Source organism: Vipera berus, assembly GCF_964194415.1.
Source record: "Vipera berus genome assembly, chromosome: W".
Lineage (NCBI taxonomy): Eukaryota > Metazoa > Chordata > Lepidosauria > Squamata > Viperidae > Vipera > Vipera berus.
The window spans coordinates 63400848-63421798 of NC_138210.1; the positions used below are offsets into that span (position 1 = coordinate 63400848).

Here is a 20951-nt window from a genome sequence, read left to right on the forward strand (position 1 = left end):
AAAATGTAACAATCCTAGACCAGGCCAAATCCAAAAATGCCAAGGAATTTCTAGAAGCCTGGCACTCTGACAAATCAGCCATCAACAGACACATAGACATTAACATCTATAGACTATGCAAAAGAGACAATCAACTAGCCCAAAAGAGAAAAAGACTCCAGCACCTCTCCACCAGTAATCAGCACTGAGGTCAGCATAGATTAGCTCCAAGGTCAACTTCAGACCAACAATCAAGTAAGCCACGGGTGTCAAACTCACTGCGTCATGTGAAGTGTCATGACTTTTTTGCATTGCCAGAGCTGGGGTGGGCGCGGCCTCCGTATGATGCAACCAGCCTGTGGGCTGGCAGTTTGACAACCCTGAAATAAGCAATACCCCAATCAAGAAACTGCCAAAGATCCATTAGTAAACCAAAGAATCCCTAAGACCACCCCCACCCACACAGACAGGCAAGACCCCAGAATATAAACTGACAGTAAACAGCACTCCTTACTAGCACTGATGTTACCTAGTTAGGGTAATGAAACTTCTGCAAGAAAACAAGCAAGCTCAGAGAGCACCAAGGACCCCTCACTCTTCCCTTTCTTAAGGATAAACAATTGTAGGTTGTTCAGTCAAAGTGTGATGCAGGGCACAGCTGTTTGCTGTTCACAAACAGGAGGGAATAGTGTCTTTGTGGAGAGGTTTTTTAACCTTCTCCCTCTTCTCACTCAGAAGGAAGGTGGTGACTGACCTCTCCACCTCCATCTAATCTGAAGTAGTGGAAGAAAGATGATGATTATATGGGGAGGAGGAGGGAAAAAATGCTTAGTAGTTCACTTGACTCAACTTTTTCAGCGGGATCCCAGTCCAGCCACTGGAAGGCTTATGCTGAGTCCAAAGACTCGCTATGGAGAAGCATGTCTGCTGGCACTGTTGGAAGAGGTCAACCTCTTCCCCAGTCCATTTAAAATGTCTATTCATGTACATCCCAGATCTCAGACAGAAGTGGTGGAAGCTTCTTATCTTGAAGGCGCAAAGCAAAGACCTGCTCTGAGTGGACGCTGCTCAGAGTCCGCAGGCTCACTAGCTTCATCAGCATGCGGGGGAACATAAGGTGGTCCTATGGAAGGAAAGGGAAGCAAAAAGAAGTCTTGTAAAAGGTGTCATAGCTTTAATCAGAATTGAATCATCTGAGATTCCAGGGCTGTATGTGGTCCAGACCTCTCAAAAAGCTGCCATTAAATTTTAATGTTTAATTTGAGAGAAATACAAACTGACTAAATATACGGGGAGTAACCATATAACCTGTATTTCATTATTACATACAGGTTGTCCTCAAATTACCATGGCAATTGGGACCAGGATTGTTGTCATTAAGTGACGTGGTTGTAAAGCACAATGTTAGGTGACTGCACTGCTTAGCTATGGCAGTCCCAGTTGCTGTTGCAACCCTGAGACATGCAGGTCATTAAGCAGGAAGCAATAGAAGTCCCAAGTAAGTAATGCAGGGTGTCACAAGGAGGTGGGGAGGCCCAGTGCAGGCTGTGCATGAGTTGGGGAGTCCTATGGAGTGGCACAAGCACAGGAAGGGCAAGGGGAAGAAGGGCGTGTTATGTGCGAGCGAAGGGAGAAAGGAGGGCACAGTGCATGTGAGCAAAGGGGGGAAGGAGGACAAAGTGCACGCAAGTGAAGGGAGAATGCAGTGCGTGTGAAAGAAGAAAAGCTGGGGGAAGATTTACCCAAGCAACTTACAAGCTTCCCTGCTGGGTTCCCCATTGACTTTACTTGTGGGAAGCCAGCAGGGAAGGTCACAAATGGCAATCGCATGACTTCAGGACACTGCAAATGTTGTAAGTGTGACTGGGTTGCCAAGAGTCCAAATTTTGTTCCCATGACCACAGGGGCATTACAACAGCCAGAACTTCAAGGAATGATTGTAAATCCCTTTGTTGAGTGCCATCATAACTTTGAATGGTTGCTGAACAAATGAACTCTAGGCAAGATGGGCAGCAAACAAGTAAGGACTACCTGTAAGTTGAATGCATTTTTTTACTTAATCCTGCCCATCTACCTGAAAATACAATCTGTATGTTTGACCATGGTCTGTGAAAGATACATGATTTACTAAGATACAAGTTGAAGGAAAAAAGGAACCAGAAGAAATGGGAAGAGATAGGAAGGAGACATTGGCCTACTCAGGCTCTTAAAACTCAGTATCTAGTGAAAGCAGGACAGAATTGCACAATCCAAAGATGTTTCAGGAAAGATACTTGTCTCCACACCCTACCATTCCTAGAATATAGGAAACATAGAAAACTGTTAGTTTCACTGAGGTGGTACTTCAAAAGATTACTATATTTGTGGCTGCAGGGTGGTGACATCCTTGGATAAAGCAGGAACACAGGTTTTGAGCCATTTTTCCATTTGATAAGAGTGAGGATTGAAGAGACTTTCAGTTTAAGAGCCAAAATAAATCTTAACAGAGACATAATACACTTATTTTTTATTAGTTTCCCCACTCTAAATTGGAAGAAAACCATGCCAAAAATTCTGACACTTTGCCACTGATTTTTGCCACTGCAATATTGTGAAATTTTTGGCAAAAAAGGACTTCAAGGTTGAAAATGGCCTACTTCCATCTCTAAACCCAACATGTTCAATATATTTTGTTATTATGCTTTAATGTTAGTAGTGAGTCTAGTGTACTGTGCTATGTAGTCCCAGCCAACTTTGGAGGGATACGCTTAGAACTGTAGTGGTTACTTGCACTCTTAATATTAAAGGCTAATCTGAAGCAAACTTCCTTGTGATTCAGAAAATGTATCATTATGGTTTTGTGTCTTCAATTCAGGGACTGTTCCAATCATCAGTTCCTCCTGGAACAGAAAACTATCCCTTTCTCCCTTGCAAATAAAAGAATTATCACTTATTCTGCCAAATGAACTAAGATGAAAAGGGAAATGCCTATACCAGGGGTGGTTCCGATAAATGAGACAGTTCAAACAAAATGCAAGCATTGTTTATCTAAAAAGTCTTAGTAATGAAACGAAAGATCGGCACTCATGGAGGGATGCCAGAATCTGAAATCTCCTCCCCCCAAACCCATTGTAGCACACACAATCCCTGCCCTTATCTACACGTCATAAATCACATTATCCAATTAGTTTTACATATGAAGTTTCACTTCCCGGTTTTTTTATTGAAAAGTTTTACAGTACATTTTAAGTATACTCCATCCCTCCCCTCCCCCCCACATTCCCCCTCCCCCCCTCCCCCCCAACTTCCCAGAGCTGAAAGCAGGGTATTGCCTCTAACAAGCTTAAACTAAAATATGCTAACCAACTATGAATACACTTTAAATCCTATCGCACTTTAACTCCCCTTATACATAGATAAATAATAGTACATCTTATAATTCTAATATTCATTCATATGCTAGGTGAAATTTTTTAGTCCCATATTTATTCTGAATATATTCAATCCATCTTCTCCATTCCGAAATATATCTCTGTTGCGATTGTTCTTTCAGGTATGCTGAAATTTTTGCCATTTCTGCCAAGTTTGAAACTTTTAAAGTCCACTCTTCTATAGTAGGCAGTTCCTCCTTCTTCCAATATTGTGAAACCAAAAGTCTTGCTGCCGTTATTAAATTCAACATCAATTTAGTTTCTATAACCGTACAATCAGTAATAATACCCAATAAAAATAACTGTGGGGTAAACCTTATCTTTTTCTTAAATATCTTCTGCATATTCCACCAAATTTTAATCCAAAAAACTTTTAACTTTTTTACAAGTCCACCACATATGGTAATAGGTTGCATCCTCACAACCACACCTCCAGCATTTAGGCTGATAATTTGGATACATACATGCTAATTTTTTAGGATCTAAGTGCCACCTATAAAACATTTTATAAAAATTCTCTCTTAAATTTTGAGCCTGAGTAAATTTTACATTTCTGACCCAAATTTTTCCCCAAACATCCATCGTTATTGGCTCTTGAATATTCTGGGCCCATTTTATCATACAATCTTTGACAAGTTCCGTTTCTGAATCTATTTCTATCAATGCATTATATATCCTTCTTATATGCACTTGACTTTGATCTCTAATTTGTTTTACCAAATTTTCATCTGTTGTTGTAATACCAATTTTCTGATCTTCTTTCCATCTAGCTTGTATCTGACCATTCTGAAACCAAGTTTGTACTATTTTCCCTTCTTTTAAGATATTAAATGGCTTTAATTGCCATACATTCCTCTCCAGTCTAAGAATATCTTTATATGTAGTCACATCATGTTTAAATCCCAGACTTATATTTTCTATTGCATGCTTAGGTATTGCCCAAATTGGTATTTTATAATTTAACTTGTATCGATATTTTTTCCAAACTCGCAACAGGGCATACCTTAATATATGTGTCTTAAAGATATTATCCACCTTTTTATCATACAATAAGTATGCATGCCAACCATATAATAAATCATGTCCCTCAATATTCAATAATCTTCCTTCTGTTAAATTAAACTAATTACTAATTGATGATAAAACCGCAGCTTCATAATATAATTTAAAGTTGGGCAATTTAAGACCACCTCTTTCACGTATATCTTGCATTATCTTGAGTTTTACTCTCGGTCTTTTCCCTGCCCAAATAAATTTATTAATGCCTTTCTGCCATTCTTCCAAATTTGAATCTTTTTTAAGTATAGGTATCATTTGAAACAAAAAAAACATTTTTTGGTAAAACATTCATTTTAACTGCTGCAATTCTTCCCAATAAAGACAATTGTAGTTTCCTCCAACTATCTAATTCTTTTTGTATTTTAAACCATAACAATTCATAATTATTTTTATATAATTTCACATTTGAGTCTGTAAGATATACCCCAAAATATTTAATCTTTTTAATAATTTAATAATTTAATTTGTATACCACCCTTCTCCCGAAGGACTCAGGGCGGTGAACAGGGCAATACATAATAAAAAACAGAATACAAAAATTAAAAAGTGATTAAACCATTATGCCCGTAATAATTAATACATATTAAAATTAAAACTATTTATAAAAACCCAACCAAAGGAAGATCAAGATCTTACCCAACCAAAAAATTAGCTATTTCAAATCCTGTTTTTTTTCCTAAAACTACCTTTTGTTCCATAGTCATATTTTTAGACAAAATTTTAGTTTTTTGTCTATTAACCTTAAATCCAGAAACTTGCCCATATTGCAAAATTATTTCCATTAAATCTATAACCGAATGAATCGGTTGAGCTAATGTAATAACCAAGTCATCTGCAAATGCTCTCAATCTATAATCTTGATCTTTAATTTTAATTCCCTTTATTTTATTTGAGTCACGTATCTTAATCAATAATATTTCCAATGTTAAAACAAACAGCAATGGTGACAACGGACATCCCTGTCTTGTACCCTTTTCAATTTTGCAAGCTTCTGTTAAACTACCATTAATTATTATTTGAGCTGTTTGTTTCTGATATATTGCCCTGATAGGTTGTAAAAACTTATCACCAAACTCCATCTTCTCTAGAACTTTAAATAAAAATTGCCAATTCAATTGATCAAACGCCTTTTCAGCATCCAAGAAAATAAGCGCTGCAGGGACTTATTTCTTTCCAAATATTCTAATAGGTTTACAATATGTCTCACATTACTCTTCATTTGTCTACCACTTATAAATCCTGTTTGATCACTATAAATCATTTGCTGCATAACCTTCATTAATCTATTTGCTAAGATCTTTGCAAATAACTTATAGTCTGTATTTAAGAGCGATATAGGTCTATAATTTTTTGGTTGGGTAAGATCTTGATCTTCCTTTGGAATGAACGATATGAATGCTGTTCTCCATGATGGAGGCACTTCCCCCTCCAGATTGAATTGTCCTAAATAATTTTTTTAAAGGTTCCACCAACTCTAATTGTAAATTTTTATAATAAATGGCTGTCAAACCGTCTGTTCCAGGTGATTTACCCACTTTTAATTGTTTAATTGCTAAAATAATTTCTTCAGCAGTTATCGGTTGGTTCATCCCTTCCCTCTGCTCCTGTGTAAGTATAGGGATATTCACTTCTTGTAAATACCTGTCTATATCTAAACCTTGAGTTATATCCCTTGCATATAATTTAGAATAAAATTCTCTAAAAGCCTTTTTAATAAGATTTTGCTGAAACACCTCTTTACCCTTATATTCTATCTTATCTATGTTATGTGATTTTTGTTTTTTCCTTAACAAATAAGCTAACCATCTACCTGGCTTATTAGCATTATAAAAAGTATTATGTTTGACATATCGTAAATTGGTTGCCACCTGATCTGCCATCAGCATATCAAACTGCCCTCTTAGCAAATTAGTTTTACATATGAAGTTTCACTTCCCATTGTGTATGCGGGCTTTTCTTATCTTCTCAAAACATCCAACTGACGCTTCCCCCCAAAGCGAAGCAATTAAAGTAACAGGCTGTCTCTTATATTGTCAGTGCAAAAATATGTCAATGTTTGCAGCATTAACATCTGGCCCCCCTTACAAAAAGAACAGATCCTGTAATGTAAACAAACACAAGTTAGGAGCTGGCTTTTGGTTTGTTGAGATGTTTCTCATAAAACGTTTTGATAAGTCTGTCAGCTTTCACATCGCTAGATTTCATCCAAATGGCTTCAGACCATGGGTATCCCTTCCATTGTACAAGGTACTGCAATTTTCCCTTAAAGATTCTATAGTCAAGAATACGTTTCACTTCATAATGGGTCTGATCCGCTACTATGAGGGGTCCAGGTGCTTTCTTAGGGGGAGGTCTTAAAGTGGAGGCTCGAAAAGGTTTCAGTAAGCTACAATGGAACACTGGGTGAATTTTTCCCAAAAGTCTGGGGAGTTTCAATTTTACTTTGACCGGGTTGATGATTTTCACAATGGGAAAGGCCCCAAGAATTTCGGTCCCAATTTCTTGCTGGGTAATTTGAGATGTAAATATTTAGTTGACAGATAAACGTTTCCCCCCACTTGGAATGTTCTTTGGGGAGCCCTCTTTTTATCAGTCTGTTTTTTATAAGTCTCTGAAGTCTTTTTTAACACCGTTTTTGTCTTTCTCTAAACCTCTTCCCACCCCCTCACCCATTGATCAAGTGTCTGGGAAGTGGAGGGCACCTGAGGATAGTCAGGCATCGGGCTGAACTCTTTTCCTGTGGCTACTCTGAAAGGCGTGTAGCCAGTGCTGCTGTGAACAGAATTATTGTAGGCCACCTCGGCAAAAGGGAGGAAGTCAGTCCAGTTTGTCTGTTGGTAGGAAACATAGCATCTGAGGTATTGCTCCACCATTTTGTTAGCGGATTCTGCATCCCCATTGGTAGCTGGATGAAAAGCAGATGATAAGCCTTGGGATGATCCAATTAATTTAAGGAAATTCCTCCAAAATTTAGCTGTGAACTGCAAGCCTCTACCTGAAATTATTCGCTTAGGGGCGCCATGCAGTCAGTAGATATGTTTCAGGAACAATTTAGTCAGTCGTTGTGCAGATGGGAGTCCTTTACAGGTGATAAAGTGAACCTGCTTCAAAAACAGATCTATCACAGTCCAGATGACAGTATTTCCTCTACTGTTGGATAGGTCTACAATAAAGTCCATAGCTATTTCTTCCCGTGGTTGAGAATGGTCAGCTACCAACTGCAGTAGCCCAGGGGTTTTCCCTGGAATTCTTTTCATGGTGGCACATACGGTACAACTCTTGACATAGTTTTCCACATCTCGTTTTAGCCTCGGCCACCAAAATTGCCAACAGATGAGTTGTAGAGTTTTTAAATAACTGAAGTGTCCAGCCTGTTTTACATCATGGCTGTGTCTGAGAGCATTGAGACGGAGGGTTTCAGGTAGATACAATCTTCCCCCCATATATGCCAAACCATCCCTGCATGTTAGGGAGGTTTGATTATCTTTAAACCATTGATCATTAAGGAGCTCCCATTTTATCTTCTTCACTCCCGGGTCATCAGGATTAGGGGTTCTGCGAGGTGTGAGTTGTGCTGCAGGTTGTGAACTGGGGATAATTGCCTCGTAGACCTCTTCATGTTCACTTTTGTACTGTGGCAGTCGGGATAGCGCATCAACTAGGAGGTTTTTCCTTCCCGGTATGTACTTTAAAGTAAAGTTAAAACGGTTAAAGTACTGTGCCCATTGCACTTGCTTTGGGGACAATTTGCAGGGAGTTTTTAGTGCCTCTAAATTTTTGTGATCTGTCCATACTTCAAAAGGCACCTTGCTCCCTTCTAAATAGTGTCGCCAGTTTAATAGCCCCCACCTAATTGCGAAGTCCTCCTTCTCCCAGACTGTCCATCTCCTCTCACTTTCTGTGAATTTCTTAGAGGTGTAGGCACAAGGTTGTAGGACTCCACTCTTATTCTTTTGTAGTAACACAGCTCCAACTGCCACATCACTGGCATCTGCTTGAATTACAAAGGGCTCTTTGGGGCAAGGGTGCATTAGGACGGGTTCAGCCCCAAATAGTCTTTTAAATTCTCAAAAGCTTTCTGACAACTCATACTCCATGCTAGTGGTTGGCCAGGTCACGGTTTTCCCTCTTCCTTTACCCATTTTGAGTAGTTCTGTAAGGGGTAGAGCAATCTCGGCAAAAGAGGGAATGGATTGACATGTAGAAATTAGCAAACCCTAGGAAGCTCTGGAGCTGTTTGTGAGTTTTGGGGGGCTGCCATTCAATTATTGTTTTCACTTTGGCTGGGTCCATTTCGATGCCCTCGTTGGAAATTCTATAGCCAAGATAATCTAATCAGGTTTGGTGACATTCACATTTCGACAATTTGACATAACGTTTGGCATTCAATATTTTCTTTAACACTTCTCTGACCAGTTTTATGTGATCAGTCATATTCATACTGTATATCAGAATATCACCCCTTTGTATAAATGTTCATGTAGGACCTCATTAATCAACTGCATAAATACGGCTGGGGCCCCCTGCTGTCCAAATGGCATGACTTTGAATTGGTAGCTTCCCAAGGGGCAGTTGAAGGCTGTTTTCCACTCATCCCCCTCCTTTATTCTGATCCGGTAATATGCTTCTCTCAGGTCTAACTTGGTGAAGACACTCCCATTCGCCAGGTGGGTTAGTAAGTCTTTCAGGAGGGGGAGAGGGTATTTATTTTCCACACTCACAGTGTTTAGGCCTTTATAGTCTACGCAGAGATGAAGTGACCCATCTTTTTTTTCTTTGAACAACACAGGGGCTCCCACAGTAGACTTGGCTCGTTCCCTGTAACATCTGTTGAATCAATGGGGGGATCGGGCCCTATGGGTAGTCTCACAGTTCTCATTCCTTTCTCCCATCAGATAAATGGTTTCCATTTGTCCAACCAGGCTAATCCTTGAATCACAGCCTCAGTCCTTTTTGGAGCCACCAGGAAGCGAATAAATTCCCAGTGCTCACCTATTTCTAGGCGCAGGGGCTCCGTTAATTGCGTGACTAAAGTTCCTCCCATCAGGGAGCCATCAGCTTGCTCGAACCTCACAGGTTTGGAGAGCTGTTTGTCCAGTTTCATGGCAAATGGCAAGCTAATGATGCATCGGGAGCATCCAGAATCAATTTGTTGTTGTTGTTGTTGTTAGCTGCGAAGTCGTGTCCGACCCATCGCGACCCTATGGACAACGTTCCTCCAGGCCTTCCTGTCCTCTACCATCTTCTGGAGTCCATATAAGCTCACACCTACTGCTTCAGTGACTCCATCCAGCCACCTCATTCTCTGTCGTCCCCTTCTTCTATTGCCCTCAATCTTTCCCAGCATTAGGCTCTTCTCCAGTGAGTCCTTCCTTCTCATTAGGTGGCCAAAGTATTTGAGTTTTAGCTTCAGGATCTGGCCTTCTAAAGAGCAGTCAGGGTTGATCTCCTCTAGGACTGACCGGTTTGATCGCCTTGCAGTCCAAGGGACTCGCAGGAGTCTTCTCCAGCACCATAGTTCAAAGGCCTCAATTCTTTGGCGCTCAGCCTTTTTTATGGTCCAACTTTCACTGCCATACATTGCAACTGGGAAGACCATAGCCTTGACTATACGCACTTTTGTTGACAGGGTGATATCTCTGCTTTTTAGTGTGCTGTCTTGATTTGCCATGGCTTTCCTCCCGAGGAGCAAGCGTCTTTTAATTTCTTGGCTACAGTCCCCATCTGCAGTGATCTTGGAGCCCAGGAAAATAAAATCTGTCACTACCTCCATTTCTTCCCCATCTATTTGCCAGGAATTGAGAGGGCCGGATGCCATGATCTTGGTTTTCCTAATGTTAAGTTTCAACCCAACTTTTGCACTCTCCTTCTTCACCCGCAACAAGAGGCTCTTTAGTTCTTCTTCACTTTCTGCCATTAGAGTGGTATCATCTGCATATCTTAGGTTGTTGATATTTCTTCCGGCAATCTTAATTCCAACTTTTGATTCATCTAGCCCTGCCTTTCTCATGATGTGCTCTGCATATAAGTTAAATAGGCAGGGCGACAGTATACAGCCTTGCCGGACTCCTTTCCCAATTTTTAACCAATCAGTGGTTCCGTGTCCAGTTCTCACTGTTGCTTCTTGGCCCACATATAGGTTTCTCAAGAGACAAATAAGATGGTCTGGTACGCCCATCTCTTTAAGGACTTGCCACAGTTTGTTATGATCCACACAATCAAAGGCTTTAGCATAGTCAATGAAGCAGAAGTAGATGTTTTTCTGGAACTCCCTAGCTTTCTCCATGATCCAGCGTATGTTGGCAATTTGATCTCTAGTTCCTCTGCCTCTTCGAAATCCTGCCTGTACTTCTGGTAGTTCTCGGTCCACATACTGCTGGAGTCTAGCTTGTAGGATTTTAAGCATAACTTTACTAGCATGAGCAATGACTGCAATGGTGCGATAGTTTGAACATTCTTTGGCACTGCCTTTCTTTGGAATTGGAATGTAAACTGATCTTTTCCAATCCTGTGGCCACTGTTGAGTTTTCCAAATTTGCTGGCAAATTGAGTGTAGCACTTTTACTGCATCGTCTTTTAAGATTTTGAATAGCTCAGCTGGAATACTGTCACCTCCACTACCTTTGTTGTTGCTCAGCTTTTCTAAGGCCCACTTCACTTCACATTCTAGGATGTCTGGCTCGAGGTCAGTGATCACCTCATTGTGATTATCAGGGACGCTAAGCTCATTCTTGTATAGTTCTTCTGTGTAATTTTGCCACCTCTTCTTAATCTCTTCTGACTCTGTTAGGTCCCTGCCATTTTGGTCTGTTATCATGCCCATTTTTGCATGAAACGTTCCCTTCATCTCTCCAATTTTCTTGAAAAGATCTCTGGTCCTCCCTATTCTATTGTTTTCTTCTATTTCTTTGCACTGTTCATTTAAGAAGGCATTCTTATCTGTTCTAGCTATTCTCTGGAATTCTGCATTCAATTGGGCGTATCTTTCTTTTTCTCCCTTGCCTTTCGCTTCCCTCCTTTCCTCAGCTATTTGCAAAGCTTCTTCAGACAGCCATTTTGCTTTCTTGCATTTCTTTTTCTTTGGGATGGTTTTGGTTGCTACCTGTTGTACAATGTTGCGAACCTCTGTCCATAGTTCTTCAGGCACTCTGTCTATCAGATCTAATTCCTTAAATCTATTTGTCACCTCTACTATATATTCAACAGGGATATGATTTAATTCATACCTGAGTGGCCTAGTGCTTTTTCCTACTTTCTTCAGTTTAAGCCTAAACTTTGCAATGAGAAGCTCATGGTCTGAGCCACAGTCAGCTCCTCGTCTTGTTTTTACTGACTGTATAGTGCTTCTCCATCTTTGGCTGCAGAGCATATAGTCAATTTGATTTCTGTGTTGACCGTTTGGTGATGTCCATTTGTAGAGCCGTCTCTTGGGTTGTTGGAAAAGAGTCTTTGCTATGACAAAATTCTATCAGCCTGTGCCCTGCTTCATTTTGTACTCCAAGGCCAAATTTGCCTGTTATTCCAGTTATCTTTTGGCTTCCTACTTTAGCATTCCAATCCCCCATGATGATAAGGACATCATTTTTTGGTGTTAGTTCTATAAGGTGCTGTAGGGCTTCATAGAACCGGTCACCTTCATCCTCTTCAGCACCGGTGGTTGGGGCATAGACTTGAACTACTGTGATATTGAATGGTTTGCCTTGGATTCGAACTGAGATCATTCTGTCATTTTGAGGATTGTATCCCAATATTGCTTTTCCTACTCTTTTATTGACTATGAAGGCTACTCCATTTCTTCTGAGGGATTCTTGCCCGCAGTAGTATACCTGATGGTCATCTGAATTAAATTCACCCATTCCTGTCCATTTTAGTTCGCTGATTCCTAAGATGTCGATGTTCAGTCGTCATCTCTTTTTTGACCACGTCCAGCTTTCCTTGATTCATGGATCTTACATTCCAGGTGCCTATGGAGAAAAAATCTTTACAGCATCGGACTTTCCTTTCACCACCAGACACATCCACAGCTGAGCGTCCTTTCGGCTTTGGCCCAGTCGCTTCATTCTTTCTGGCGCTACTAGTACTAGCCCTCTGCTCTTCCCCAGTAGCATATTGGACACCTTCCGACCTGAGGGGCTCATCTTCCAGCGTCATATCGTTTTGCCTTTTGGTACTGTCCATAGGGTTTTCATGGCAAAGATACTAGAGTGGGTTGCCATTTCCTTCTCCAGTGGATCACGTTTTGTCAGAACTCTCTGCTATGACCTTTCCATCTTGGGTGGCCCTGCACGGCATAGCTCATAGCTTCATTGAATTACGCAAGCCCCTTCGCCACGACAAGGCAGTAATCCATGAAGGGGCCAGAATCAATTAGTACCTTTAAATCTATCTCCGTACCCGACTTAGGGATTATGAAGTTGGCAGGTAGCGAGAAAGGTGGGACGTGTTGGCTCACCATCGGGTTGTTCTCTCCTTCGTCGTCGCTGTCAAAAGAGGGTAGAACGGGGTTGGGTTCAGCCTGAGTTCCGGCGTCCTCCTGTGTGGGGGATGTGACCTGGGTAACAGTTTCCTGCGTCATCCGGTTTGATTTCTCTCCCATTAGCCACTGTGCAGGTTTCTTTCTCACTAGTGGTCCTGGCCTGTTCTGCTGTTGGGGGAAGGGGACTGGGCATTTCGCTGCTCGATGACCCTGCTGTCCGCATTGCAAACACTTAAATGCCGGGCCTACAGGTGGCCTGGGTCTTTCAGTCATCACAGTAGCTGGAGATTTCGTGGGGGTGATTGCCATTCGGGTTGTTCTTTTTTTATATATATAAATTTTTATTGAATAAACATTTAAAAACAGGTTGAACACAGTGTGACTTTTCTGGCTGTTATTTTGCCATACATACTATACCATATACCATATATCTCCCTAGTCATTGATCTTTTATACCATTTACATATTGCATTTTATACTATTTACATATTTATTTATTTACATACATATTTACGTCTATTTACAACATAACTTCCATTTCCATTCTTATTTCATATTCTTTCTGATCTCTATCTTACACTCACTTTGGGGTTGAAAATCTACACTTTCTCTCTTCTAGACGAGCTTTCTTTGTTCTGACTTTTTCTCCTTGAGTCTAACCAATAATACATCTTATCCCAAACTTCGTAATACTCTGTTTCATCCTTGTCTTTAATTTCTAAGGTTAGTCTATCCATCTCTGCACATATCAATTTTTTTTTAATTAATTCACTCTCCACCGGGAAATTTCCATTTTTGCAGTTCTGGGCATACACAAACCTTGCTGCTGTTATGATATGCAACACTAGATATGTCTCTCCTTTGTTAAACTTCCCATCTATAATTCCCAGTAAAAACAATTCTGGTCTGAGATCTATCTTCAGTCCCAACATTTCCTCCAACCAAGTCTTTATTAGCTGCCAAAATTCTTTTGCTTTGGAACATGTCCACCACATATGATAATAAGTCCCTAACACTTTCTTGCACTTCCAACATTGTGGTGATATATCTTTTCTCATCTTTGCCAGTCTTGTTGGGGAGAGGTGCCACCTGTAAAACATTTTGTACAGATTCTCTTTATGTGAGGTAGCCAAGGTTAAGTTTCTATTTCTTTCCCATAACGTTTGCCATTTGTCTAAATCAATATTATATCTGAAATTTTGGGCCCATGTTATCATCACTACTTTTACCTGCTCCTCTTCTATTTTATATTCCAATAAATATTTATATGTTCTTTTGATTGCTTTCTCCTCCATTCCTAATAGTATTTTATCTAGTATTGTCAGATCCCTCCGTATACCCCATTCCTTTTTGTCTTTCTTATAACGTGACTGGATTTGCAGGTACACCCACCATTCCAATTGTACCCCGTTTTCTTTTAATTCTTGTCTAGATTTAAGTTCCCCTTGTTCATTTAAAATATCTCTGTACGTAACTACTTTTCCCAAGTTCATGAAATTTGGATGCACTAGCGCTTCCAATGTTGAGATCCATACCGGTGTTTCTATATAGTTCTGTTGTTTAACTTTAAACCACACATTAAGTAATGCTGCTCTGATATGGTGTCTCTGGAAGTATTGATGAACATTATATCTCTCATCCCACAAAAATGTGTGCCATCCAGATTGTAAATCATGATCCTCTAGAGTTAATAGCCTTCTTTTAAATTTATCGAATCCCGCACCCAGGTGAGTATTGCAGCTTGGTAGTACAGCTCCCAGTCAGGTAGTCCGAATCCCCCTCTCTCTTTGGCTTCTTCTAGTAGTTTTAATTTAATTCTAGATTTCTTCCCCTGCCAAATAAATTCCAATATTGTTTTATTCAAATTTACAAAATATTTTTTCTCTAATTTTATGGGGACATTCTTAAATAAAAAGAGTAATTTAGGTAAAATGTTCATCTTTACTGCTGCAATTCTCCCCATGAAGGAGAGTTGCAAATTTTTCCATCTTTCTAAATCTTTCTTTATCTGATTGTTTAAATTAATATAGTTATCTTCTTTAATTGTAATACACCTTGCTGTTAGCTGTACTCCCAAGTATTTAACTTTCTTCACTATTTGGATATTTACTTTCTCCACCAGGTCATTTTTCTGTGTACTAGTCATATATTTAACTATCATTTTCGCTTTGTCATTGTTGATTTTCAGTCCAGCTACCTCTCCATATTGTTCTAACATTTCCACAAGTCTTGTACCTGAATGTAGCGGTTCCTCTAAAATAAATACGAGGAAGCATCCATCCACAAATGCTTGCAGTTTGTAGGTTTCTTTCTTAATATTTAAGCCTCTAATTTGACTTTCCTTTCGAATCATTCTAGTCAGTACTTCAAGAGTTAGTATAAACATTAGTGGCGAGAGCGGACACCCTTGTCTTATACCTTTCCTAATTTGGAAGCTTTGTGTCGCTTCTCCATTGATTATAACTCTCGCCTCTTGTTTATCGTATATAGCTCTGAATATGTTTATAAAATTTCCGCCAAAGTCCATATAGCCTAACTGCCTCAACATGAAATTCCAATTTATGTTATCAAAGGCTTTTTGTGCATCCAAGAACATCAGAGCTACTTATTTTTCACTGTGAATCTCGTAGTACTGCAAAATATTCAAAATCGTCCTCATATTGTTTCAAATTTGCCTTTGTGGTAGGAAACCATTTTGATCTATGTGTATAAATTCGTTTAGGTATCTTTTTAGCCTTCCCACAATTATTGCCATAAATATTTTGTAATCCGAATTTAAAAGTGATATTGGCCTATAATTATTAATTTTTGTTAAGTCCAAATTTTCTTTTGGGATCAGCACAATGTTTGCTTCTATCCAGGATGCTGGCGTTTTTGCTTCTTTTAGGACTGCATTGAACGTCTCCAGTAATATTTTGCCAAATGAATCTTGAAATTCTTTGTATATTTCTACTGGCAGTCCATCTGGGCCCGGTGCTTTATTGTTCTTCTGTTTTTTCAGTGTCTCAGTTAATTCAATCATTGTAATCTCCGCATTTAACATACACTTTGTTTCATCCGGAATTTTTGGTAGATCAGCTTTTTAAAAACATTGAAGTATTTTGTTCATTCGTAGCCCACTTATTCTCATTGTATAGTTTTGTATAGTAATTTTGAATTATCTTTTTCTTCTCTTCACTTTGATGTTGTATATTTCCCTCTTCGTCCTGTAATTTATTAATCCAGCTTCTTTCTCTCTGCTTCTTTAGCTTATACAATAGCCATCTCCCTGGCTTGTTCATATTCTCAAAGAAATTCTGGCCACTCCTTTTAATTTGTTGTGCTAGTTCTTCTTTCTCAAGAATGGTCAGCTTATGTTTAATCACTTCCATTTGTTTTTTCAGGCTTTCATTTTGGGGGTTGTGTTGTAGTTCTATTTCTAATCTTTGGAATTCCTCTTCTAAGTTTTTTCCCTTTTGTTTCTTCTTTTTGTTTTCTCTTGCCATGTAAGCTATAGCCACTCCTCTCACATACGCCTTCGTTGTATCCCATAAATTTTGTATGTTCGTATCCTCTTTTTTATGTCCCTGGAAGAACAACTTTAGCTGTTCCTCCAGCTTTATTTTAAATTCTTTGTGTTTTGTAATCGCTCTTTTTAGCGTCCATCTGCCTATTTTTTCCCCTCTGCACCTGATTCTCACCGGGTTGTGGTCCGCCCAAAGATTCGTTTCTATTTCCACTTCCCCCATTTCCTGCAATAGTTCTGTCAATACCCAAACCATATCTATCCTGGACCATGTCTTATATCTACTCGAATAGTACGTGTATTGGCTTCCCCTTTGGTTCCTTTCTCTCCAAATATCTCGCATCCCTAATTCGTCCACCATCTTAAAAAAACTTTTGGCAATATTCTTCTAGGTCCCTTTCTTTCTTGCTTGCTTTTATAGTCTAGTTTCCTGTCTATTATTGCATTAAAATCGCCCATAATACAGATGTTCTCACAATCTATCGCCCGTAGTGTATTATATAGTTTCCTATAGAACTGTTCTTGCCCCCCATTTGGGGCATAAATTCCTACTAATATTATCCGTTTTTGGTTAATTGTCATCTCCACTACCATAATCCTACCTTCTGCATCTTTATAAATTTGCTTGGCTAAGATTGACTCTCTGATATATATCACTACTCCTCTTTTTTTGTGCTGTGATAAAGATGCAAACATCTTCCCCAATTTAAGGCATTCCAACACCTGTCTATGCTGTTCCTTAATGTGAGTCTCTGGGATTACTATAACATCCAAATTTCTTCTGATCAATTTATTAAAAGTTTTTTTCCTTTTTTGAGGAGAGTTTAAGCCATTAATATTCAAAGATAGGATTTGGAGTTCTCCCATCATGTTTCTACTTATATCTAGTTTTTATACCCCTCGTTATTCTAGTCTCCCTTGGTTCCTCTCTCAACTCTTGTTGTTTCCTTTCATAGTTTACCGTTTCCTCTCTCTTCTCGTTTTTCCCTAATGTCCCTCCTCTTCTGCTCTAGCCAACCTTGACTCCCTCACTTCTTTGACATCTCTCTCTAGTTCTTCACTGCTAAAGCTTTGCTTATAAAATTCCTCCACCTTATCTGGAGTATCTATTCTAATCTTCTTGTCCTGCCACAAAATCAGTATTCCCTCTGGAATCAACCATTGAAAGTTAACATTATATCTAGTCAATTTCGTTGTCAAGAAGTGGTAGGGTCTTCGTAGATCCCTAACTCTTTTTTGCACCTGCTTTAAGACAATCAGCTGTTTCCCCCTACATTCTTATGGCTCATCTCTTGCTCTGTGGAGAATCTCGTCCCTAATCGACTTTTTAACGAACCTAACATGAATCTCTTTAGGCAGGTTATGTTGTCTTGCGTAGTTTGTGTGGATCCGATAGACCTCATCCATTTCACTCAGCATTTCTTCTTTCCCTATTCCCAGAGCTTTTGCTAGTAAATCCGCCATCATTTCCAATAAATCCTCCCCCCTTTCCTCTCTTATGTTCTGAAACCGTAGGTATCAGTCAGCTTTTTCAGATTCTAGGGTGATGACTGTTGCTTCTAGTTCTTTATTCGCTCTGATTAGCTTCTCATTTATTTCTTCTACTCTTTTTTCTTCCTTTTCCATCCTTTCCTCCATCTTTTGTAATTTCTGTTCATTTTTTGCCATCTGCTGTTGGAACGATTCCAGTCTTCCATCCATTACTTGCATCCGTTCTTTGAGATCGCTTGTGTCATTCCTCACCTCTCCAATCTCTTTCCTCAGCTCATGATTTCTAGCCATGGCCTCCTGCATCGCTTGTAACATGGCCTGTAGGTCTTTAAATGAATTAGACCTTTCTCTTTGCAGAAGCTCATTAATTGATTTTTGGCTCGATGGACTTGAGGCAACTGAGGCAATATGTGCCCCCTTCTTCGCTGTCCCTACCTTGGATAGGTTCGGAATACTCATTTTAAGTAATTCTTTAAACCAACGCACCCCTCCCTTTATTCCTTTACTATATCTCTCCACACTTCAATCAATAGAATAACCTACTTAGCTTAATTATACCTAAAATAACAATAGTAATAATACAAATAGCAATATAAGATAGGTAATTAATAGCAGTAGATAGAATATCTATAATTTTAAATATTAAATTAAATATTAATTTCTGAGCACAAATTCACTATTTCTTAATTATAAGAGCAATAATATATATAAGTACACAGCCTAAACTATTTGAACCATAGCAACAATTAGATCTTATCTATTACTCCAAACAGTCCTTTGTATCCAAAGTCTATCGATAATCCCACAAAGAGGAAAAGAAAGACTTCCAAGAAGATGTGTCCAATGTCAATAAGTTCCAAGGAAAGGAGAAAAAGAAAAAAGAAAAGATTCCTATTTTAGCCACTAGATGTCCCTCTTGCCCTTTTTTTAACTTCAGCTCCGCATAGAGAATGCACTGTCACTTTCAAAATGTCACTTCAAAATGTCAGCCCGTCCTTCCAAATCACCTTCTTTTTCTCTCTTCTACAGCCAATTCGATCTCATATAGTCCTCAAAGCTCTCCGGTCTAGGTTCCCTTCTCATTATTGCTGTTCTTTCCCTGCTAGCGTGTCTCTATCTCATTCCAAATTCAATTTTGTGACTTTTAAAAATTTTTTCCAAACAAGCCTTTCTCGCCGCTTTCGGGGGGGGGGGGATGTGAAAAAAAACTACCCCCTTTTTCCCTGGGATCCTCCTATCCTGTGCTACCCGGGGAAAACTTCCAAAGGACTCTTCCTTTCCAGTTTCCTCCCGTTCCTCCGTCAGAACCAATTCTCAGCCAGTTCCATTCACCTGTTGTTCAGCTACTTCACCGCCTGCGTTATCCCTCTGTCAAGCCTCTATGTCGGCCATTGAAGGCCGTCTTCTTCCCCGCTTAGTCTGCCAGGCTCTTCCCTGCCGTCACCACCTGGATTGCACTGCAGGTCGTCCTTCCTTCTCAGCTCCCCTCCGAGGAACCGCGGCTCCGAAAAGCCAGCCCAAGCGGCTGGTAAAGCGGTTGTGTATTTCAGCAAGCCGTTTAAAACAACCAGTTGGCTTGACAGCTGGCCCCGCCCCCCCGCCAGTCGGGTTGTTCTGACCTCGACTCGGCTTCAGGGAGGAGAGACTTCTTATAACTGGCGAGCTGAACATCTAATTTCACCGCTGCCTGGTACCATTCATGCAGCTGGTCAGGCACAGCTCAGTAGATACATGCCTTAGAAAGGTGGTCTTCTAACCCTTCTCTAAAAAGATGAATTATGGATTGCTCAGGCCATCTCTCTATCCGACCTGCCATCTTTCGAAACTCCCGTACGTACTCTAGGGCAGGCTGGCCAGATTGCTTTATCTTATGGATTTGTTCTTCCGCTTTGAGGGCAATGGATGGGTCCTTAAATCTTTCCCTCAGCCCCAGGAGGAAAAGGTGGGGGTCCTCCAATTCAGGGGCCTGCTCGTTGTATAAATTGTTCAACCATTCAGATGCTTCTCCCTCTAGGCTGGATGCAATCACATCGACCATAGCAACTCGGTCCGGGTAGAGTCAGCCCAGCGACTCAAGTGAGAGCGTACTTGGTTGAGGAAGAAAATCAGTTTCTCTGGGTCCCCATCGAAGGTTGCTCTGAACAGTGGGCTCATCATTGGTTGCTGGGGCCCCCCATTGCTGCTGGCCCCACCCTGGTTGTTGGTTAAATGGTTGCTGGGGGCCCCACTGCTCTTGTTGTGTCTCCAGTTGCTGCTGGCCCCACTCTGGTTGTTGATTTAATGGCTGCCAGGGCCCCCACTGCTGCTGGCCCCACTGGTCCTGCAGTATGTTCAGGGGTTGCACATTTGGGTCCTGCTGCTGCCACCCTTGCTGTTGTCCTCCCACCAGCTCCTGATCTCCAGGCTCCTGCACCACCCCCAGCTGTTGCAAGGCTTCTATTAGCTGGGGCAAGGTCAGAGGTTGTTGGACTTTCACTTCTGGGGGTTTCCCAACCTCCCATTGCTGCAGAGGCCCCAGGCTGGGGTCCTCTGTCTCTATGGGTCTGGAGGGCTTGGCAGGGGACTCTTGGGGCTGGCAGGCAGTCTGGTCTGCAGACAGGATTTTCCACTCACCCAGATTCTCAGTGGTAGATGGTCTGGCAGCTCTCCACCATTCTGCTTTTCGGGGCTCCGGCAGTACAGTCTCACAGCATGTGTAGTCTCCACTGGAATGGTTCCAGCCTGACGACCAGCTGACCTCTGCTAACTGCTCGGATTCTGCCCCCAGATGGGAGTTCTGCAAAAATTCATCTTCCCACAGCATGCTATCTGTTAATTCCTCCTCTGAATTGTCAGCAGCTGCCAAGTCTCCATCTTCCAGCCAATTCTCTGTTTCCATAATAAAGATTCTCTTCTGAATCTTTGCCAACTTCTCTCAAGGCCATATACAATGGCAGGTTGTTTGAAAGAATGTAGATTCTGGCATGATGTCATGGTTCCAATAAATGAGACAGTTCAAACAAAATGCAGGCATTGTTTATCTAAAAAGTCT

At 40.5% G+C, this 20951-nt stretch overlaps 1 protein-coding gene across 1 annotated transcript in view; it reads right to left on the reverse strand.

The window, feature by feature from the left end:
* Positions 1-955: 955 nt before the first annotated feature.
* The window catches only part of LOC308675977 (oxysterols receptor LXR-beta-like), a gene marked incomplete at both ends in the record, with an annotated part of 90707 nt that continues 70711 nt past the window's right edge, over positions 956-20951 (reverse strand). The window contains 1 exon segment of the mRNA XM_081341668.1: positions 956-1102. Within this exon segment, the coding sequence (XP_081197794.1) occupies positions 956-1102 (147 nt within the window).